The sequence below is a fragment of the Cydia fagiglandana genome, chromosome 21 (assembly GCF_963556715.1).
Source record: "Cydia fagiglandana chromosome 21, ilCydFagi1.1, whole genome shotgun sequence".
In the NCBI taxonomy this organism is placed as follows: Eukaryota; Metazoa; Arthropoda; class Insecta; order Lepidoptera; family Tortricidae; genus Cydia; species Cydia fagiglandana.
In genome coordinates, this window is record NC_085952.1 from 1,434,858 (window position 1) to 1,458,615 (window position 23,758).

General features: G+C 37.9%; 2 protein-coding genes across 4 annotated transcripts; one reads left to right on the forward strand and one right to left on the reverse strand.

Annotated features, from left to right (window-relative positions):
* Positions 1-46: 46 nt before the first annotated feature.
* Positions 47-11,747, reverse strand: LOC134675104 (nucleolar protein 14 homolog). The gene is made up of 11 exons (XM_063533266.1): positions 11,465-11,747; positions 11,049-11,242; positions 10,467-10,549; positions 7,836-8,046; positions 7,296-7,407; positions 6,327-6,466; positions 5,305-5,420; positions 4,300-5,126; positions 2,764-3,758; positions 2,254-2,409; positions 47-475 (listed from the first exon to the last, which is right to left on the reverse strand). Exons 1-11 carry the CDS (start codon positions 11,657-11,659, stop codon positions 385-387), a joined length of 3,120 nt encoding a protein of 1,039 aa, XP_063389336.1. The 5' UTR covers positions 11,660-11,747; the 3' UTR covers positions 47-384.
* Positions 11,748-12,416: 669 nt separating this feature from the next.
* Positions 12,417-23,359, forward strand: LOC134675304 (uncharacterized). 3 transcript variants are annotated; one of them, XR_010099731.1, is made up of 7 exons: positions 12,418-12,644; positions 13,671-13,834; positions 15,371-15,481; positions 17,240-17,335; positions 17,849-18,040; positions 19,197-20,092; positions 20,359-23,359. XR_010099731.1 is itself a non-coding variant. In XM_063533509.1 (6 exons), the coding sequence occupies exons 1-6, from the start codon at positions 12,602-12,604 to the stop codon at positions 19,266-19,268; spliced, it is 675 nt and encodes a 224-aa protein (XP_063389579.1). In that variant the 5' UTR covers positions 12,417-12,601; the 3' UTR covers positions 19,269-23,359. The 3 variants fall into 3 exon arrangements, 2 of the variants coding, with proteins under 2 accessions (XP_063389579.1, XP_063389578.1); XM_063533509.1 differs by having other exon boundaries at positions 12,417-12,644; positions 15,374-15,481; positions 19,197-23,359; XM_063533508.1 differs by having other exon boundaries at positions 19,197-23,359.
* The last annotated feature ends 399 nt before the right edge of the window (positions 23,360-23,758 follow it).

Genomic DNA, 23,758 nt, shown 5'->3' on the forward strand with positions numbered 1-23,758 from the left:
CTTAGGGCAAATCTTTTATTTATAAGTTTTAGTGTTTTGTTGTAAAGTTGTAAAAATGTTAATAAAAAATTTATAAGTTTTAGTTTAGGGCGGCCAGTTACTGGCGAATTACCCTACCTTAAACATATATTCTTTTTAGGGTTCCGTACCCAAAGGGTAAAACGGGACCCTATTACTAAGACTTCGCTGTCCGTCCGTCCGTCTGTCCGTCTGTCTGTCACCAGGCTGTATCTCACGAACCGTGATAGCTAAGAGACAGTTGAAATTTTCACAGATGATGTATTTCTGTTTTTATAAATTCTTTGACGTACGCACCTTAGCAGCTAAGTTGTAAATGAAAGAAATGTAATTGTTAATAAATGTAATATTTTACAGGTGTACACATTATTTCCCCCGTTTCATTTTGTTGAGCTCTCCTTGCTGTATGGACGCGTCCTTGTAGATCTGCTTCACCTTTTCCTTTCGCATATTGTCGCTGAAAAGAAAAACAATATGGTATGGTCATTTCTTGACTCAGACAAAAGGGCTTTATACATAATTCGTTCGAATAATTCGATCATAATTTCACTTCGATCAGTGGAAACAGAATATAGTCAGACCGTAAAAAGTCTGCAGCGATTTTGATAGCCCACGCAGTACAAGTGTCATTTTAACACATTCAATACCACTAAGTGCTACGGGTTACGCTCGTAGCGCGTAGCCACGGTTTCGCCGTATGTAGCGCGTAGTCGCTACGAACAGTGTACCCGACAGTCGGGTTCTTGGTGTTGAATGTGTACGTCAAACTTCTATGAAATTATGACGTATACATAACACTTACACTGCGTGGGCTATCAAATCCGCTGCAGTCTTTGTTTGGTGCAACTATAAATTGGTTATTGGTCCACGGTGGCGCCCCCCGCTTTGAGTTTTAACCTCGATACCTAAGTACCACAGAGGTACAATAATATAGAGATGACACGGCGGAGGGGCCAAACGACCGAACGAGATGCACTTATGGAAATTTCAGTAGGAGTAGCAGAGAAAGCGGTATTATTGCTTGTCCTTGTCACAGTCTCACTTTTTGATTTCCCCACCAAAAATTTAGTATGGTTTATGGTGGGCAACAAATAACCCGACCGAATTACGTAGATTGTTTTTGGTATGTTGTCAGGAATGTTAAAACGTGTTTTTAATATTGTCGCTTTGCGTATGTTTTGTCCCTCACGGAGACACGCGTATAGCTCATCTATGTAATACTAGGTCTATGCTAAGTACAGCCACAGTGTAGAAAGTGACAGTGGTCCGATGGCTTTTGACTTGTACCGAACTACTAACAATGCGGTGACAGCGATGTATGCAGCTCGGGTGCGCGCGATCCTGTGGTAGAGATCTGATGTAGTGCATAATTGTTTTCCATCGTATTTTCTCGGAAACGTTCGTAGGTGTCATGCTAGTTCAGTCAATGTTAGTACGTTTTGTACCGAGACTGACTGAAATAGCAAGACGCGTTCGTAACTTTCCGTGAACATAATTATGCACTAAGTACAGTAAAGGGCCAAAAAGAATGCACATCGAGCTTTAGAAAGAGGCAATCGGCTAATTTCGACTTCGTATAGCGATATCTGTGTCGCACACACCATGACGTTTGTTTTGTCAGTCATGGTTCAAATGCGAGAGAGTGCAGTCGCCTATCTAAGTCAATATATATATAGAGCTGCTAAAACCCCTATAAAATTAAATTTGTACTATGGCATCTATAGGGAAAAAACGTAATCCGTTACTCTACCAGTCACGCGAAATTATCCACAATGTTTATAAATATTTTTTATCTGAAGCCAACCAATTTAAAAAACATGAGGATGTTAATGTAAGTAATTATTTTAAGAAGGTTCAACAGAGATTTGTCATTACAATATTACACTTTTTGTCGATCTTATATAAAATATATATTTATGAAGATTATTTTTCCCTAACAAGAATATAGCAATAATTAAAAATAGTTACATCGTGTTTTACAGCTCTATATATTTCACGTGAAATCAAAACAAAACAACAATAAAGTATTTAGTTCTAAATTCAAATTCTGATAAACGACTAACCTAATAATTGATGTACATGGAAATGAGCATTCGTTTGTATTCGGAAATGCGATGATTGCCGATGTGCATTCTTTTTGGCCCTTTACTGTACATCTGTAATCTGATGACACAGAGAGAGAAAGCTTTACATCAGTTGTTGCCTGATTTAAAATGTGAAATAAATAATACATACCTCTGTATCTTATTCCTGATCTTGACAGAACCGACATACGCCTTATCCCTCCTTATTTCTCGGAGCGCCCCCTTCATTTCTCGTTTGATCTTGTGTTGCAATCGCTGCCGCTCGGCTGTTTCTCGTGACAGTTTGGAGCTCTTACTTCCGGTGAACCTGTCAAATTCATGTAAATTTAGCTAGGAGGCTGTCCATAAATGTAATATAAATGACGTCATCGATTTTTGACGATTTTGGACCCCCCCCCCCCCCCTAAAATCATCCAAAAATCATGCTTCAAATCACCCCGTTTCCTCCTACGTCATGCTACCATCATCCGATGTCCAGACCCCCCCCTTCCAATTTGAACTGCAGACTTCATGGTCTAAATCTATGCGCGAAGGATCGATCTCCCATACAAATTTTGTATTTCGGGCCTTTTTATATGACATAGTTGGCTTGCCAGAGTATAGTGAGTGATGATAAGCTGAATAAATAATTTTAGGTACAATTAAAAAGCGTTATACTTACACTTCCTGTATGTCAGGTTCATATAACCTCAGCACCTTCGGTTTCGCCTTAGCACTAGTCAGGGGCGTATAGGTCTTCACCTCCAAAGTACCCTTCATATATTTAATAGTCTCTTCAATAGCACTTGCTATCTTTTTGGGATACAACTCAACATCCAATCTACTCATTAACTGAATATGCGGACGAAATATACACTCCTGTGCCTCTATTTCACCACAATGCTCAAAAAACTCCCTCAAAATCATTATGGAATTATAAACTGTTCGAATTTTAAATCCATTGTCTATGGTATCTGTCAACAAATCGTTCAAACTCATTTTCCATTCGCCTTTCAATTTCGAACAGTCGTCTTCCAAATTTAAAATCTTCGCGTCCTTATGCAAACGGAACGGTGGAACGACTTTTATCGGATTTAAAACAGTCGTTTTTGCGCTCAAATATAGAATGCCTCTGATAAAATTAATAGCAGATGGTACAAATCTTTTTGATAAAACCGTATATTCTAATATTAATGTTACTAAGAATAGTCCTCTAGATATAGAATATGCATCTCTAAATCTGCATGAATGTAAAATTTGAGACATGAAAGTCAAAGATGGCGACGTGAGCGGATGACGGAAATCAGAAGTGGGATACAGTATAGAAATTAATTTGAAAAATATTAACGTATCCATATCCGGTATTCGCTTCGGTTTCTTTCTATACGCGTCGTATTTCTCTTTTAATAATTCTGCAAAGAATTTTCTCGATGATACTTTATTAATATGTGCGATGTCATAGAAATGCTTGGTTATATCGTTAAATATCAAGAATGATTTCATGAGTTCCCCTTCGTTTGTTAGATTCGAGAATAAATCGTTGACATATTGGAGCATGTTTGCGAATAATCTTGATAGTTTATCTTTGTTATTTTCGCCAAGACTTGGGTCGTAGGTTTTAATTAGTTTCTGGATAGCTGTGGATTGCTGTGATGGATTCTTTCCTGATAATAATTCCTGTAAAATAGATAAAACTATTTTTTATTATTGTTGACATTCATACAACTTGTGTTAAAGAAAATTAAAATAGGATTTGTCTATTTATGAAAAATACTAATATCAAGGTGATAAAACCGATAAAAAAATAACGACAAAATTAATTTTAACGGCGCTTTAAGTAAAAGTAAAAACTGTCAGTCTCCTGTCCACAACAAAAGCAGAAAGGAGTGTAAAATGTGTACCAGTTATTGAAATGAGCATTAAGAGTTTGTGTAAGCCCTTTTTAGACTGGTTTTAGTGTCACGCGGACCGTCCGTGCGCTCCGCACCGGACCAATATGTATTAAGTTTAGGGAGCGTTAGAGTAAAGCTGACGGGTCCGCGCGGGCAGCTTTCTCGTACAATTTGGCGGTGCAAAGCAATCCGCACGGACGGTCCGCGTGACACTAAACCCAGCCTGTAGGGTTACATAAAAGACTTAATTCGTACTCGTAGAATCCTATTCTATTAAAGTAAGAGGGTTTAACGGTACTGTTAAAACAATAGAATTATTTTCTCACCTTAAAGTTCTCGTATTCTGCAGTCTTTCCTAAATATGACTTCAATTGTTCATCAATCTCATCCTCACTTTCATCTTTAGTCTTTTTATTTTCATCTTCACTGTCTGAATCACCAATAAGTTTCTTACGTTTATTATTTAAAACTTTCTTTTGTGCAATATTCTGAGTCTCTGTTTCTGATTCTTCATCGTCACTTGAATCTTCTTCGCTATCAGAATTCAGTTCAACTTTAGATTTCTTTGCTATCTCATTTTTGTTAATATCATTTATGTCTTCCATTTCTCCGTCAACTTCACTAGATTCCTCGTCAGAATCATCATTTTTACTCTTGAGATCTATTTTCGCACTAATTTGACTATTTATTGCTTTAGAATCTCCGGTGCCATCAGTATTTATTTTAGATTCAGCTTTACTTGTAACTATTTTATTCGTTTCTTGTTTTTCGCTGTCTTCATTACTGTCATCAGAACTCTCATCTTCTGATGTTTCAGATTTATTACTTTTTACTTTTAAATCACTTTGAGGGGTTTTACTATCTGGTTCATCATTTTCCTCTGAATCGTCGGATTCTTCTTCTTCGCTATCATCTGAATCTTTAAATAATATGCTCTTTTCCGTATCTCCAGATTTTTCTTTGCCTTCGCTGACTTTTTTATGGCTTTTGATATCTTTTTTACTTTTGCTGGCTTTCTCTTCTCTTCCACTCTCTTCTTCGTTGCCACTTTCTTCTTCATCATTATCGTCACTGTTTTCTTCATTTTCCTCATCATCATCATCGTCTTCTGACTCAGTCAAGCCACCGTCATATTGTTTTTGCGCATTAGGAACTGAAAGAAAAATAAGTAACATGTTGTTGTTACTTAGTTTGGGGCTAGGACGATTGGTGTTAGATTGTCTCCAAATATTTATGTAAAATACTAGAAACTGCCTGCAGTACAAATTTTCCTCAGCTCTTCCTCTGTAGGCTGCCGGTATTTTGACATTCTTTCAAAAATATATATTTACCTGAATAGTCGTTGAGTATATGCTCAGGCACAAGAGGTTTTCCGTCCTTGTCGTACGCTAGCATGAACTCTTTCTCGTCCTCCAGCTCAAAGTTATCGTCGAGATCATCAGCTGACCTGGAAATATTGTTATAAACTTTCTAATGACAGGCCAGAAAAAAGTGTTTTAATAAATGTTTTGATACATTTTATGCTTACAGCATTTTTTTTAAACAGCCATAGCTACTACTACTTATCAAGATTGGGTGATTCACCAGTAACTGGCCAGCCTAAACTAATAATGAATCCTATTCACCTATAACACAAAAGAGATAGGTACAGAAATCAATCTACATACAAAGCGCGCTCAAGCTACGCACACATAGACACTGCTCACGGACACGATATCTCGGACCAGTTGGGACCACTGCGAGCGCGAGTGCCATCCGCTTGAGACACGCGTCTGTGAACTTTTTTGTGCAATAATGGAGAAACAAAACAAAAAGTTATTATAACTGTACAGTGGACGGTTGTTTAAATTCAACATTAACCGGTGAATTGTCGTTTTTTAAGCTACCAGTGGTTTCAGAGAGAATGCGTATGCGAATTTATTACATCGTACATGAGAATGCGAATTTATTACACTTTAAAATATAATAATCGTGCATTTCGCCAATCTCGAAATCATCGCAAGATATTTTCTGTGGCAAATTTGTAATATAACAATGACATTAAAATTCAAATACATACCTAATTGAGTTATTAATGTTATTATTAATTTATATTTCCATTCCTCCCGTTTCATCCTCAACAATAAATCAAACAACTAGATACGAGATACGATACGATGGATACGAGTGCCACTACCACGATAGTTTTTTTGTGCATAAGTCATAGTTCGCAACAATCGCAACCCTAGAGCGACCGCCGAGCGTAGGTATGAAAAGTAAAGTACATACATGTGATTGACTTCTGTACTTATCTGTTTTGTGCCTATAAATAGAATTCATTTTAATATAGTAGATGAAGGGGGTAGTATCTTACCGGTGTTTCTTGGCTGGCTCGACTTTAGCTGACTCCTCGTAATCTCCTCTCATCCTCATCTCCCTTTCCTTCTCTAGCTGTGCTATCCTTAATTGCTCTTCTTTTTCTAATTTTTCGTCGCTCTTAATTGCATCCGATGGCTGAAATTTATTTTGTAATGTTCATTAGTTGAAAATGACCGATTAAGCATTCATGGGTTTAGAAAATACTGGAGGATGGTATATCAAACTCTCCTTCGCGAACTTTTCCCCCTTATTCATAAACGTTTACTAAAGTCGACAAGCAGATAATAATCGTTTGTCCCTTTCCATCATACCAATACGTCGGAAAGGGACAAACTATTTATTATCGGCTTGTCAACTTTAGTAAACGTTTATGAATAACGTAGTAGTTTTCTGTACAGACGTGCCTCGAACGAGGCATCACGGTCGTACGTGCGAGGCACGAACCCAGTTACTTCGCGCGGAAATTCCCTTGCGAGGCAGCTCGTTTTGTGTGCGCATATGTCTACTATACATAGACTTTGTTTATATGTAAATAGCTTTTACTCCTCGCTAATTTTAGCAAGGTGGATTCTGCCAATGTCGAGGTGTAGACTTTTGACATGTGAGAAGAGAATGTTCGTTTAAATTTTGACTTTTGATACATAGACTTAACCTTTTGTATGCCGGGAAGTATTCAATTCATGTTAGAGCCAGTTACAATTTTTGCTTACAAGATCTTTTATTTTATGTTTACTTTTCTAAACCACTGTGATTGTACATTTATAATATTTAAGTAACTATTTAAGCGTATTATGATTGTTTTAATTTTTGGATATTTTTCAATGAAATAAATTTTATCTTATCTCTTATCTTATCTTAATTCTAATTAATTTAAACTAAGAGTTCCAGCATACCTGCCGCGGATCCAAGTTCCAGCTTTGAAAGGTTTAACCGCCATAGTATACTAATGTTATGAAATACTCACCGTGCCCCGCTTTTCGAAGCGCAGTTCCCGCATCATCTTGTCATAGTCCTGGCTGTTTTTCTCCGCCTTGTTCAGCACTTTGTCTATGGCCGACTCCTCCTCTACTCGCATCCTGTAAACAGAGACAATGCTTTGTTATTTATACTTGGTCAAGCAGACCTTGTCAGTAGAAACAGGCGGCAAATTTGAAAAATGTAGGCACGAAGGGATATCGTCTCATAGAAAATTTCAATTTCGCGTATTTTCTACTGACAAGATTTGCTTGACCATCTATATATTATGTTTTAATTTTACTTTATGCCTCGCTGAGGACAAATATTGGGCCAACTTAGATCAGTTTTATGTGGAAATGGTGGCAATTTTGCTTGCTCCCTCTAGCGCATAACTTTGTCCCTTGGATTTGGCCTACTTTGGCCTAATTTTTTTTTACTAACAACACAAAATACTAAATATTATACGTTGCCGGTTGTATGTACCTATGACTGCATTATGTGACTGACTATGGCCCACGTATCTGCTAAAAAGAAATTGAAAACCTACTTCTTAAACACAACCGGCTGCAGATCCTTCCATTCGCTGTCCAGCTTCTCTGTCAAATCTAATGTCTGTTCTTTTTCCTTCTGCTTTTCCGCTTTCCTCTTCTTGGACTCGGCAATCAGCTGCTCGATCAGGTCCTTGTGGGACTTGGCTCCGTCTTTATCGGACTTGGATAGGACGCCGCCACCGAAATGGCCTTCGGAGACAAAGTCATCTGAAATGGTGGGTATTTAATTTAGGTTAATATAAAATAAAAATAAAATAAAATAAAAAAGCCCTTTATTCATTGTAAAGTTTATACATAAAAAATTTAAAATAAAACTATTTATTTATTTTTTATTTTTTATGTGAAACATATTACACAGTATTACAGTGAGACACTAAGGCACTGTGGAATGCAAACAATATTATTATTATCCTAAAACGTTAACATAAAGTTGTGTTATACAATAACAATAATCTTAAATACTAACTGAAGACGGGTGATCATCCATCGCCTCACATAACCTCTTACATTCGTCACATAACGTCTTCCAACTACTGGCAAAAAACATCGCATTCAGGTGCTGATTTGAGAAGTGCGTTTAGGTATTGTAAGGCGCGAACTAATGGAGAGTTCCTGTACGCCACAGTGCGCGCTTTGGGAACTGCCAGTAAGTCGCGATTACGTGGCCTAAAATTAATCTTTGACTGAAACAGAGGGGGCACAAGAAGGCGTACCAGTTGTGAGACCAGCTGTGGACAGTCTGAATCCCCACGTATTATTCGGCACGCCCCGGTCACGAGAGCATAATTACGCCTCACTTCCAGGGCGTTAAAGCCCAGGGTGCCAAGCAGAAATTTCGTCGGGTAAAGGAAGGGATAGTACCCGTAGGTTTTTTTGTATAAAAATCGCAAGAACGCCTTTTGGATTTTTTCTAGAAGCAGGGTATAGGTGACCTCGTGGGGGTTCCACACTACAGACGCTGCCTCGAGTTTGCTCCTAACCAGGGCGGTGTAAACAAGTCTAATCACAAAGGGGTTGTCAAATTCACGAGCATTGCGGATGACGAAGCCTAATCTCCGATAGCAGTCGGAAACTAGGGTTCTTATATGGCCATGAAAATTAAGATTTGGGTCAAATATGACACCCAGGTCTTTGACAGTGTCAACGCGTTTTATTGGTTCAGATCCCAGCGTGTAGTTCACAGATGCGGGACAACGAGCACGGCTAAAGGACATCACGGAACACTTCTCAGGGTGAAAAAGCAACTTATTTGTAAACAACTATGACTTATAATATGTGTTTTACTAATGAATCCCTAGTGGGTAAAGGCCTCCTCCATTGCCAGGTTAATATAGGCAAAGAAATATTGATTGTAGGGGAGATGTAAAGGTTAAAAGCGTTGTGATACCGAGTTAGGGCCCCTTGCACCATCCCACTAACCTGAGGTTAAGCGGCTAAACCGTTTTCCCAGTGTCAAATTGTACTGATAACCACGGTAATTCTAGATTTAACCGGTTAACCCCGGGTTAGTGGAATGGTGGGCCTTATACAACCAAAATAAACAACACTCTACACATTGGCCTGATAAACACACATTGGCGCATCTGATTCAGAGCTTACTGATGTGAAATGTCTTTAAAATCAGTAACGTAGTAAGCGTCAATTGCAAAAACCGGGCAAGTGCGAGTCGGACTCGCGCACGAAGGGTTCCGTACCATAATGCAAAAAAAAAAACAAAAAAAAAGCAAAAAAAAAACGGTCACCCATCCAAGTACTGACCACTCCCGACGTTGCTTAACTTTGGTCAAAAATCACGTTTGTTGTATGGGAGCCCCATTTATATCATTATTTTATTGTTTTTAGTATTTGTTGTTATAGCGGCAACAGAAATACATCATCTGTGAAAATTTCAACTGTCTAGTCTCTAGTCTAGTCTATCACGGTTCGTGAGATACAGCCTGGTGACAGACGGACGGACGGACGGACGGACAGCGAAGTCTTAGTAATAGGGTCCCGTTTTACCCTTTGGGTACGGAACCCTAAAAACCTAAAGTTTATCAGCAACTGTAGTGCCCACCTGCATTATTATGATACTTTATAGTAAGTAGCTAGGGTAATTCGCCAGTAACTGACCACCGGACAATAACTGGCCACCCTAAACTAAAAATGAATTCTATTCACCTATAAACATAAATCATTTTAGTATAAGGTTTCAATAATTAGCCACCTTATACTAAAATGAATTCTGTTTATAGGTGAATAGAATTCATTTTTAGTTTCGGGTGGCCAGTTACTAACAGGTTGGCAGTTACTGTTGAATTACCCTATGTATATTTAAATATGGATATTGAGTTTGCATAGGCGTCTCTATAAATATTGGTGGACATCTTACACAGATCAACCTAGCCCCAAACTAAGCAAAGCTTGTACTATGGCTGCAAGGCGACGATATACATACTTATATAGATAAATATATACTTTTATACATAGAAAATACCCATGATTCAGGAACAAAATAAGTGTTCATCACACAAATAAATGCCCTTCCTGGGATTCGAACCCAGGACCATTGGCTTCGCAGGCAGGGTCACTACCCACTAGGCCAGACCGGTCGTCAACGTTCAAGCTGAACTGCTGCTGACCCTTACCATCCAATCCCTTGAATCCTGTTTCATCTTCCTCGTCTGAACGTGGGTCATCAAACTTCTCTATCTGCTCTAATGTTTGGCCTCTGAAATAGGAAACAGGATAGTGATATCAGTGTAACTTGTACAATAAATTGTTATTGTTGTATTAAAGATAATAGCTTTTCACTTTAAATATCATTTAAATGACTGTCATTTAAGTGTACTGTCTTTTTTTGAGAATTCAGTTGCTATAAAAAATAATTCAACCACTAATTTATAGACTGCCCCACCTGCGATAGAGTTTTTAAAAGTAAGTTTGTCTTTGCCAGCCATATCAGAGTTCACGCTCATAAGTAGCTAGGGTCGCTGTTGCCGATTACAGCATGTTGGGTAACTGTATATATATCTTAGACTATTTAATAAGTTCTGACCTGAATAGAATGGTACTAACTATAGTAAACTCAAACCAAACTGACGACTGGGGTCATATCACTATCTCTATCACCCTACCTACGACCACGAGGGTGTGAATGAGAAGTTTAACCACCCCAGTCGTCAGTTTGGTTTGCGGCTACTATAGAGAGTATTTGCCCTTTGTCTTACCTGTGTGTCAGAACCTCATCATCAGCCAGATTGTAAATATTCTTTCTAGTATGTTGCTTCACCCTCTCGGCAGCAAACCGGGCAACCATCCTGTCCTCAGCCGACAACTCACTGTTCTTCTCACCTATACGCTTGTCTATGAATGTGTTCGTTTTATGCATCAGCTTCATCTCCGTGCCGAGAGTCTCTTTTCTCTACAACAAAAAAAAACTTGGTTGTCTCTCAAATATTGGGTATGAAGCAAAATTAGGTGTGCATACAAGCCCCTTACCCTTTTGTTGTATAAAATTCGAAAATATCACTTGCTTTCTCATTGTATAACAATAAAAACATGAGTGTTTTATGTGAATAATATATTGTTAAGACAAAAACTGTTTAAAAACGTATTGAAATTATTTTGATTTGTTATATTTTACCTTTTGTATAGCTTTAGCACGTGAAACACCAGGTAATCCCCTGTCATGTTTGGATTTCTTTCCCAAAACCTTGTGTTTTTCTCTGTTTATGTGCACTTCAAATGGGTTTAGTTTCTTCTTGTTCGCCTCCGATTTCCTCTTTTGCTGAGCTTTATCTGCAGCTCCAGCATTTCTCTTGTTCTTTACTTTTGCCATTGGTAAATAATATTAGTACAATATTAACCAAATAACATTAATTAACTTGTCTTCCTCGACTGTTTGCAGATAGTTTGCAGGTTAGGAATTTTGACAACTATTCACGCGTGGTTTTGACATTTTCGAGAGGTAAAAAAATTAAGTCATTTAAGTCCATACTAAAAACGCACGTGTTAATAGAAATTTATTATTTTTTAGCAACACTTAGTGATATTTAGTATTTTTATTTACAAATAATTTATTTACTTAAAAAATATATATTCATAAAGGCCCCAGTACACAATGGGCCATCGCCGGCCACTCCAAGGGACGCATTTATGCGTTAGAGGGAGCAAGTGATATTGCTATGTCATTCTACCGCAAGGCTGCGTCCCTTGGAGTGGCCGGCGATGGCCCATTGTGTACTGGGGCCTTAATAATGAGGCATTGCACAATGCAATTTCGAGGTGTGAGTGCCGAATAGTTTCACCATTTGACAGATATTGCAAAATCATGGCAAAATCATAGTGCAAAATATTCATTTCGGTAGATTGTTCCATGGTTCCGATCCGATCCGTTCGATCAAAGATCAAAGTTTTAATATTGAGAAAAGAGCTCTTTTTTAACTAATAACTATTAAAAACTTATAAGTGTTTTTTGCAAACGATATATTTTATTATTTTAAAAACGTTTAAAATAAACTAAATGATAAATAAATTTAACGTCATAAACATCACTGCATTTTAAATATGGCGCTATTCAAATGTCAAAAAATTCGAGCTTCTGGTTGGTACAATGCGTTGCCACCCCTCTTAATTATTGGTCGATATTAAAACCCGAGGAGCCCCGATACAATCCTCGGCTAAATTCGTTTCGACGCCGTGTAGCACCTAGCCGTAGGTATATTATTGTGTGGCTTGCTTTCCTCTGCATCGCGGGAGAAAATTCACTGACTTCAAGAAAATGGCAGACATCAGCAAGGAAGAACTTGAAAAAGAGATCGCAAGTAAGTTCATTATCTTAAAGAAGCTATTTTATAAATTTTTCGTTCAAAATCTAGACTTCACAAGTATTTTGAGCTGAAAAAGTGCTAGGTTACAGACTTGCCCGGGCACCTCGTAATGGCTTCCTACATTGTTCAAAGGAACTTATTTTTCACTTCCTTCTTATTGAAATATCTCTGATAGTAAAAGGATTGACCGAAAATGTTTCAAGTGAAAGTTGTTAGATATTATTGTGCGGAGTTTTCCGGCTATTCGCCTTTATTTTAGGCTTCCTAAATAAGCTTGCCCACTGGTGGTTTATTTTTGTACAACGCGTAACTTGCATCATGATGCTCCACGTATGTAGCGCTGCAATGGCGGCCTATTTGCATTAGCTTGTTTTACAAAATGGTGCGCACTACCATACGGAGCAGTTTTTACTTGAAACATTTCATTTGAAATGCTTTATTTTATAAAATATTGGTTATTTTTTGTGAAATAAGTTGATGTTTTGTCATTTCTGTAGTCGGCCATTGTTACGTTCCGAATCGCTCATCGATCGTTTATTCGACGCAGTCCTCATGATAAGTATGCATTCTTAAATTTTATGAGCATTTCGGAATTTGGAACGAAGTTGATAATTTGAAACAAAGTTGTGTTGTATGATTATTATTTTTATTTTTATCTTTGACTTGCTTGTAAGAGTTGTAAGCCTGTTATCGGAGAATTCTAATGGCATTTGTTCTTACATTGTTGTAGTTAAGTTAGAGTAAGCAGATTCACAGCAAATACCTATTAAAGTATCTCGCATCCATAAGATCCATGTTTTTTTTTTTTAAATTAAAATTTAACTATATATATCAACTACAAGATAGGTTTATCATAGATCAGAGGCGACTAGAGCCTGTTGAAAGTGCATGGATAATTGGACAGGTATTTGATCGCAAAATTTTCTCTTTCTTTTAAAAAACCCTAAATAAGAAGATTAACGCTTTTTGGCCTATAATTTATAAAAAGACCTCATAAAGTGTTATTTCCATCACCCGCAGAGATCCTTGAAAATGCGAACCTGGCCAACACATCGTCCAAGAAGGTCCGCCAGAAGCTGGAGAAGAGCTTCGACTGTGACCTGAGCGAGAAGAGGAAGCTGATTGATCAGCTGGTCATGGACTATGTTAATAGCAAGGAAGATGACGGCTCCGCGGAGGAAGAGGTAAGGATAACCTGCATATTTATTATTATTATTATTTGTATCTCCTTTTTTGGAATCACGGGCCTGTAAATCCCGGTCTTTTGATAGGCTTGCGTGGGGATATAGATCCAACACGTAGAGGCCCTTTGGAGAGCTTTAATGTCATGTAGAACGCCTGCTGGAACCCGTTCACAGGTGCAACAATAGACACCCATGAACCGGTCTCAGCAGGCATTGGGACTATTGTAGAAAAAGAGAACAGTATACCGGTCTATGGATTGAAGTTTAGGTGGACTATGAGACTGGGCTATTGTAAAGAGGTCCGGACACCTGCCATAACAATGTTAACACCGTCATCGAGGCAGGCGGTGACTTGCCGCTGACTAGATGGGCCCCTGAAACTGCCGTCGTAAAGACGACCAGGAGCAACATCGGTGTGAGCGGCTCAGGGGTGTCGAGAGGTGTGCGCCGCTTTCTACCCAGTGGCTGTTACCAGCCACTGTGCCAACTCGCGTCTTATGCATCTTTCACTTCCACCCCTGGAGCATATAGCTCTAACGACTCCTCTCTGGACGGCCAATGAAGGCAAGCCAGAGCTGAGAGTCCGGCGGGTCCCCTTGGGGTTCCACTCCGACCGACGAAGACACGCCGGAGACGGAGACCCTGACCGACTCTCGGGAGCACTCGGGTCCGTGGGGTCGTTACTCCCCAACAGCTCGCCACAATTATTATTATAGCCTCTTTATTTCCATAACTCTTTTTTAGTTTCTGTTAAAATATGTTTTTATGCTGTTGTTTCTGTTGTTTTTCCTCCTTTCGTGAGGTATGGATCCCGTTTGGGTAAAGGCCTCCTCCCATTTCTTCCATAAATGTCTGTGTTTGGCATTGTACATCCAGTCTTTTCCTGCAACCTCTACTATGTCATCAGTCCACCGTTTGACTGGTTTGCCAACTTTCCTCTTGGCTGGCTTGGCTTTATTATATTAGTCACATAAGTAACACAGCATTACAGTAAAACCAAGGCACCGTGAAACTACAAAATAAAATACAATACAAAGAAACAATACATGAGAACAAAATATAAATTAAACACTATTTGGGCGACAACGTGACAGCGGTTGCATATTATTGTTTTTCATGATATAGGCGGCAAACAAGGAAACAAATTGCCCAATGGTAAGCAGTTACTGTCACCCATAAACACATGCAGGACCAGAGGGTTGCAGGGCCTGCAGCACAAGTGCGTTTCCGGCATCTAATATGGGATGACATTCTTTTCTTGGTGGTCATATTGGTCCGAAATTATAGCAGGTGACAGCTCATTCCACAGTTTAGTTAGTTTTGTTTGGCCATAGAATAATACGTAATGCACTGTATGGGTCTTTGGTACCTGAAAACAAGAATATAAGTAAGTAAATATTCTTTATTGCACCATAATTATACATTTTACAATGTAAAACTACAAAGAAGTTTATTTTTATTTTTTTATTTTATTTTTGTTTATTTATTTATTTAAAGAAATATATTTCCTTAGGTTTTAATTTATTTTTTATTCAGGAGGAGGAAGAAGAAGAGGAAAAGAAACCCGCAAAGCGAGCACCACCCAAGGCCAAGAAACGCAAGGAGACCTCTGAAGATGATGACGGCTCCGGCAGCGACTCTGATGAGGTACAAACAGCACTCCATTGTTGGACCTTATTACAAAAGGCTTAAGGTCCACTGATGGACAGTAAATTAAAGATAAAGATAAAAGATTTTTCTCAAACATGCAATGAAATATTGATGTTTTGTTCCTTATAATAGGCTGCGAAGTATGACGTTTCAGGTGCGGCTAGGACAAAAGGTCGATAATGGAATTTCATACAATTCTTGCAGGCCTAGGCCGGCAAAGTCCTCTTTTTTAATTTTCATTTCACAGATATTTGTGACACAGCATCGTGGCATTCATCCATTAAAAAAAAACTAGAGGCAGTATTTGCTTTATGGTTCGTAATGACACTCTGCCACTAAGCCTATAAAAAAAAACAAAAACAATGTTTGCTATAATTTTCAGTTTTATTTGTATAAAATCAACATGAACTTAATAAATAAAACATTATTAACCAAATTCTATAATTTTAAATTATAAATTTAACTACACAAATAAAAAACATTTAAAATATTTCATCTAAACGTTAGCGGTAAAAAGGTCTACTCAAACACGCGTAGTTATTTTTTTTTAATTGTTATGGAGGTAATGTTGAAAAATTTTCATTCTGTTTTATTGGATTTATGGTGCGTTGTTCATTTTTTTACTTTAATATGAGTTCCGACGAAATAATGAAATTAATATTAATTGTAATCGTAGGTGTTGGAATTGGCAGCGTAAGCGGAATTGATTTTAAATAACTTGCTGCCTCTGCCGCCAAATCAAAGACGAAGTATGTATATGGTTGCTTATAGCAATTTTATTATTTGAGAAACTAAGAAAAATGGCTTACAGTTTATTAGAAACAGTTTTGTGGCATATTTTAAATGAATCTAACTACAAATTCGTCAACACTGTGGAAATTATACTTATTTACTCCATGCATAAAGCAACGATGTATGTGAAACATGATATCAACATGAAAGACTATGTAAACATATGTGACGAAAACGACAGTCAGACGGATACAAGGCGAAAAAATCAAAGATACATGAAAATATACGGGTAGTAAAAATACACGACTCGTGTAAAACATACGCGTGATAATGATATAGGTACGTGTTGGTTATATTTTGGGTGAAGTTTACTTTTAGTTTTTTCTATAAATAAAACTTGGGTTTCGTGGATTTTTTATTTTATTTATTTCATTGCATGTTTGAGAAAAGCACTATACATACCTCGGCGGGAAATGGGGTTGCCCGCGCTCAGACCTATCCGGCCTCGCTTCGCTCGGCCGTCTATATGTCTTCGGCCGGCAACCCCTTTCGTCCCGGCCTCTGTAGTAATGTACTATTTATTCGTGACGATCACAAAACATGTACGAACATGTACAGACAATAACAGCAAGGAAAGAAGAGATCAATAAGTGTGCATCACGAAATGGACTCAACTCGGCTCGGCATAATGCTAGAGCTATAGCCAGCGCTGGTCTTCTGTAGGGCCCATTCGGTGATGCCACGACAGATAACACAAAAAGATACATATAGATGGTCAAGCAAGGCGCGAAATTCATATTTTTTATGAGACGATATCCCTCCGCGCCTACGTTTTTCAAATTTGCCGCCTTTTTCTACTGACAAGATCTGCTTGACCAACTATATTTAGTGAAATGAAATGAATTTAAACATTGCAAAAGATACCCAGATATACAAATTGTTAAAGAGTGTGGGCGATGGTAAGAACACAGACAATAAAACCTAAAGACGTAGCTTTGAGCAATTATTTTTGTTTGTTTTCAGAAACCAGCGCCAAAGAAGAAGGGCCGCAAGAAGAAGGGATCCGATGATGATGATGACTGGGGCAAGAAGAAAGAGAAGGCGCCTAAGGCTAAGAAGGTAATTATATGCAACAAAATAGAATAAGTAGGTAAAATAACTCTCCCCCTTGCGTCTCATTCCTCAATATTGAGGGTCGTGACCTTTTGTATCACTTTCTCTCTTACGATCTTTCTCCATCTGTTTCTCTCTTTGGCGGTAAGCCTTGTGAACTGTGGAGTCAAGAGCAGTGCGGAGCGGATCTGGTCAGACCAACATATTGGACTAAAAGAACTCAATTATTGGGTACTTTCCTATACTTAAAATAAATTATTTCACACCATGCACGAAATGAAGCACCAGATAATTATTAGAAAAACATAGATAGCAGTTATTTTTAAAGATAATTTATATTTAATAAATCGGATGGAAGTATAAAAAGGAGGTGAGTTGACTGTGACGTCACTACACAAGTTTTCATATAAATTCCATATTAGCAAATCGTTTTGACAGTTCTAAAAAAGAAGCTGATTTGACTAGTAGGAAAGTGGCCAATTTAAGAAGGTTCATGAAGATAACTATTTTTTTTTCTAGGCCGGAGGTCGCGGTAAAGGCGGCGGTTACACCCGCGCCTACAAACTGTCCCCAGCGCTCGCTGATCTGATGGGGGAAGATGAAATGCCACGACATGAAGTAGTGAAACGGGTCTGGGCCATGATCAAGGAGAAGAATCTGTATGACCCTAATAATAAGCAGTTCGCCATCTGCGATGACGCTTTGTACAAGGTATTAATTAACATTAACATGCATAACTCTTTAATACACACAAAAACAAAGAAACAGTTCAAAAGTAGGTTGAAGACATAACATATTTGGGACTTAATTATAATGCATTCCATCGGGGCCGATTTAGACGACGTGCGAACACTCGCATTGTGATTTTAGTTACATTGCGGACTGTTGGTTACGTCCAATTCAACCGACCGATCAAAACCCGCAATGTAATGAAATTCGCATGCTAGTTCTCGCATCGTCTAAACTAAATGAACTAGTGATCCAAAAGACTCGAGCCTTTGGAGCTCTTTTTTTAGGGCTCGTCTCGTCTCTTGACGCCTAAAAGGCTAAAAGCTTATTTAGCTCTTTAACCCCCGAGCCTAGTTCTATTTAAGAGCCTAGACTCTTTGGGCTAATAACCTGGTTAAGCCCCTAAAAAAAGCATATTTAGCTCTTTAGCTCAGGGGCTAAAGAGCTAAATAGGCTTTTAGCCTTTTAGGTGTCAAGGGATGAGGCAAGCCCTAAAAAAAGAACTAAAAGGCTTGAGTCCTTTGGATCACTAAAATGAACCCTAACTTAATTGAAACAGTTGACACATCCCATGAATTGTGTTGCTTTTAGGCTGGCATTCCACCTATCCAGTTTCTTTGTCCAATGTGTAATGCGTCTAGGGTTGCCATATGTCCGGATTTGTCCGGACATATCCGGATTTTTGACCCTTTGTCCGGATTGCAGCCGGACTTGGCATGTGTCCGATTTTTAGGAATGACCTTATAAAAATAAAATGCGCGCCAGGGGTGGTGGCTACGGGATCGGGCGAAGGGAAAGGGAAAAATAGATCCAAGATATAGTACACCACAGACAGCAGCGCGCCGCCGGGGCGTCGTTCGAGCTACGCCAAATCTCGGCTACAAGAAATGTCCGGATTTTTATCAGGACATTTAATTCTTCCATAGGGCAACCCTAATTGCGTCTTACATTTTGCATTTCTGAGAGTGAGACACACTGACATTGGATAAAGAAATTGGATAAGTGGAGTGGCATACCACCCTTATAAACGTCTGCCGAATCAACAAGCTGTCAATAATTGTTTGGCCTTATCCGGCATTTAGGCTTTTGTGTTAGGTGAAAAGAGACAAATGTAACATATTTCTTTTTATTTTTTCAGGTAATCGGAACGAAACGCTTCAGAACTTTTGGTATGATGAAATATTTGAAGACGCACTTCTTGGATGAGTAATGTAAGTTAACTAAGTGTATCTATTAAGGATAACTCATCAACAATTTTCAACCTTTTCACTCTGTCGAGTGATAAAATTCAGAATCATTTATGTCCCTATAACGAATGTAAAAATAAAATGTGACGTCTCACGGGTAAAGGAACCTTGTGGCTGTTGGCGCTTACGCTATTATTGACGTCACTCCAATATTATTGCGGGGCTATGCGACGTAAGCGCTAGCCGCCATAAGGTACCTTTTGCCGTGGAACGTCACAAAGGCCAGTATCCTTCACTAATTATAAACTTGCATTGGAGTTTTCACTCATACAGTCAAAAATAATACGCATACGACGCTTCCAAAATGATCTGCACAAACTCTATTTTTCCAAAGATTGAGGCTTGTGCAGATATTTTTGATCGTGTCTACTGATGACTATTTAAGTTTTTTTTTTTTAAATGAACGAGTGTGTTGTTCCTTGTTGGCAAAAAATATTCCTAAAAATGCCATTAAGTCATTTAGTTTTTTATGCATTTATCATGTAATTTGATAAATATAATGTCGCGTTTACAATGATCCAAAAATCAATAACATTTGCGTATCAATGTGACGCGCCTTTAGATTTATTTGACATTTGCCAAATGTCATTGTTGCTTGTGTTTAACTTTTTGACAGCTAAGTTTAATTCTAATTATAAGTTAATCCATTAAAGAAATTACAGACGTAAAATCATTGTTGTGAATTTGTTTCAAATAGGAAAATTATAGTTTGTGCCATTGACGAAGACGCGCCCCACTATTTCTTGATTGAAAGGAGGGGATTGGTTTTTGGCAAGAGCGGTTAGCTGTAAAGAGCATACAGTATGTGTCTGACCTTGGGTTTTTAATTCCAGGACTTGATTTTACTCGCTAAACTGAGCTACTTTTACTATGGGACCAACTCTAAAATCGGGGAAAATTTTTTGGCGTTTCCATAGAAAACGTCGACATCTGATCAGACAAAATGTATGAAAACGTAAAAATTTTTTTCGGGATTTCGGGGTTGGTGCCATAATAAAAGTAGCTCAGTTTAGCGAATAGAATCGAGCCCTGGATTTAAAGCCCGATGGTCAGTAACACCCTGTATAATCACTACGTTCTCTCTATTTTCAACTCCTTCCGCTTATAATATTAGTTGTATTGTTGAGCAATACACTTTTTGATGGTCGCGACACTCGTGACATCTAGTGTCAAGTAGCGGTACTGATAAATCCGCTACTACCCACTCACATGATTCATATAAGGGTGACCGCTTGCAACTATAGTTGCATAAAGCAGTGTTTTTCAAACTGTGGGTTTGATTGCAAGGTTGCAGGCATGTCAAGGGTATTGGCGGTCCAGTGTTATATGTAGCTTTCCCTTTGGCTGCAGTTACTGCCCTCTGGTGGCATTTTCCAGAGTTAGGCAAGCTCTAGGTTAAGGTGCCAATGTTTCTACCTCAAAAGGAAGGACAAACAGACAAAGATTTTTACCTGTCTAGAGGCTACACGTACAATGATGAAGGTGTCGTAGAAATGCATCCTCGGGAACTCTAATACTGTACCACTTTGTTGGCAAAGAAGATAGTAAGACAAGCAGACCTACTAGTATCTAGTAATCAGTTTATCAGTTCCGCAACTTGACGCTAGATGTCGCCTACGAAAATAAGCAGCGTTTTGGTTGCAAGCATGTCAAAGGGATTGGTCCAGTGTTATTAGCTGCTTTCCCTTTGGCTGCAGTTACTGCCCTCTGGTGGCAGTTTCCAGAGTTTGGTAAGCTCTTAGAAGCCTACTTCCATAGGTTATGCCCATACTTTGTGCCAATGCTCCTATCTGTAAAGGTGGGACAAATAGAGAAATATGTCTACCTATCTAGAGGCTACACATACATTGATGAAGGTGTCGTAGAAAAGCAAGATACATTTTTAAAGAGAATGTCTGGCATATGGCATAATACTGTACCGCTTTGTTGGCAAAGAAGATAGTAAGATCAGTTTATCAGTCCCGCAACTTGACGCTAGATGTCGCCTACGAAAATAAGCAGCGTTTTGGTTGCAAGCATGTCAAGGGGATTGGCGGTGTTATTTGTAGCTTTCCCTTTGGCTGCAGTTACTGCCCTCAGGTGGCAGTTTCCAGAGTTTGGCAAGCTCTTAGAAGCTTACTTCCATAGGTTATGCCCATACTTGGTGCCAATGTTTCTACCTAAAAAGGAAGGACAAACAGACAAAGATTTTTACCTGTCTAGAGGCTACACATACAATGATGAAGGTGTCGTAGAAAAGCAAGATACATTTTTAAAGAGAATGTTCTGTTAAGCAATTTGGATTGCTGAAACACCTGGATTCGCGAATGATCCAAATCCTCATGTCCCACAATTTGGTTGGCAATGGCTGGATCTTTGTCAACCTGAACCAGACATAAGTGCAACATTAATTCATGATTTGTTCAACATTTGTGGCGCTGAATTTCATAAGTTATATGGGAAGCAATTTTTTAAAGTAATAAGACTGATAAGCTCGGAATATTTTGCCAAACTGGAGAATATAGATGAAGGAGGCCCAAAGACCACACATGCAATGATGAAGGGGTAGTAGAAGAGCAAGATGCTTTTTTAAAAATAATGTCTGGAATATTTAATATACTTTCAAGTAATATCTATATTATCTATCACGTATTGATTCAAGCGTATTCGTGAATGGCACAAAGTATAATATTACTCGATTATGTAATGATTGATGATTACATCTTCAGGTCTAAGATGTAAAAAAAAACTAAATTTTAGATTTGGCTAAGAAATTGCTGTGATATCTTTTAATGGATTTTATTGTAAAATTTAAATAGATTTAAGACAGCAATTCTAGGCTACATCTGTATGAAATATGCATTTAATTCTACATTGACATAAACTTTAAAGAATAACAGACATTTTCTAATGTATATATTCATGAATTTGAAAAAAATGGCATTAATTGATGTCTAGAAATTATCTAAGATCTTATGTAAAAATAAAATGTATGTTACGTCATTGAGAACATGGTTCAAAATTGTATGGCAGAAAATCGTAGACTAAGATTATGCCCTTACGTTCTTGTAAGACTAAAATGGTCTTTATTTGCCTATATGACCCGATATTTTACATTAATACAGTACATAGTAATTATGTACAAAACGGTGGCAACCGAAAAGGTTACAAATTCATAAATGAAATAAGTTTCTCGCAGTAAAAACCTTATTGAAAATAAACCTTATTGTAATTGGACTAAGGTCTACTGTCGTTTAAAATAGAGCAAGAACGAGCCCTTATTGATAAAAATATGGGGACGCTAAAAATTTCTCCTAAATATAAATAATATAATGTGTATATGTTACTGCATTTACAATTTGTTAGACCAAGACAAGTCTGCAAGGATTTTGTTCGTTGCAGACTTGTCTTGGTCTAACTGTAAAGGGCCTAAAGTGTTGCCACACTTAAAATAAGTACCTATTTTTAGAACATCATTAGTGTTAAATTAAAATCAGAGATGAATAAATAACAGACTGTTCCTCTAAAATTGGACGTAGTTTAGCGTAAAAGATCCATCCTCTAAAATTTGTCATTTAAATGAATGACTTGTCCGTTTGACAGAAAGTGCAAATTTTACTAACAGATTTTTGTGGATTGGATCTTTTACCCTAAACTACGTCCAATTGTGCGTTCCTCAAATCAAAATGTTTTCGTAGTACATCGTTTTCACTTTCGCTTACTATATAGTTTGGCAAGCCATTGGCCGCCAAGCCGTCAGTAGAAAAAGGCGGCAAATTTAAAAATGTACACAAAATTTGAATATGGCGCCTTTTTCTACTGACAAAGTGGTTTGCCAGAGTTTATTTCAATGACAATGTTTAGCCTCCTCCACACTCACTCACGAGTGTGGAGCGGGCTTTACGGTAGAAGTGAAGAGGACTGTCATTCTGTATTATTTATCGGTCTCTGGTAAATATAATGTAATGAATTTCAAGCCAGTTGCAAACAGGTTTGTAAATCTAGTTCGCTAGATAGAGTATACATTTATGGTCCTTTTGGGACGAGTTTTACCGAAATAAAGTCTATAAAGTAATTTTTGTGTTTTATTAGTTTGTCATATAAATATCTATCATAGTATGGTTTATGTATGGGCCACTAGTTGCCTGAAATAAAGATTTCATTCATTCATTCATAGTATAATAAAATTCCCATGGACAGATGTGATAAACACAAGGTTAATGATAATTTAGTCTTCTATTGTCATGTGTTTTATAAGTGGCATTAGGTAAAATAGTATTCCCAACATTTTTTTTCATTTGCACACGGTGCATGTAAACATCCCAATCCCATGTTTGATGGTCTAAGCGTGAGTATTATATTCTTTGGTCTAAGAAGGGTCTAAGCATGTTTGGATTGATATAAACCTCCTATAGAGAGTATCATTAATTCTCTTTGGTGAGTATTATATTCTTTGGTATAAACTTTCCATTCC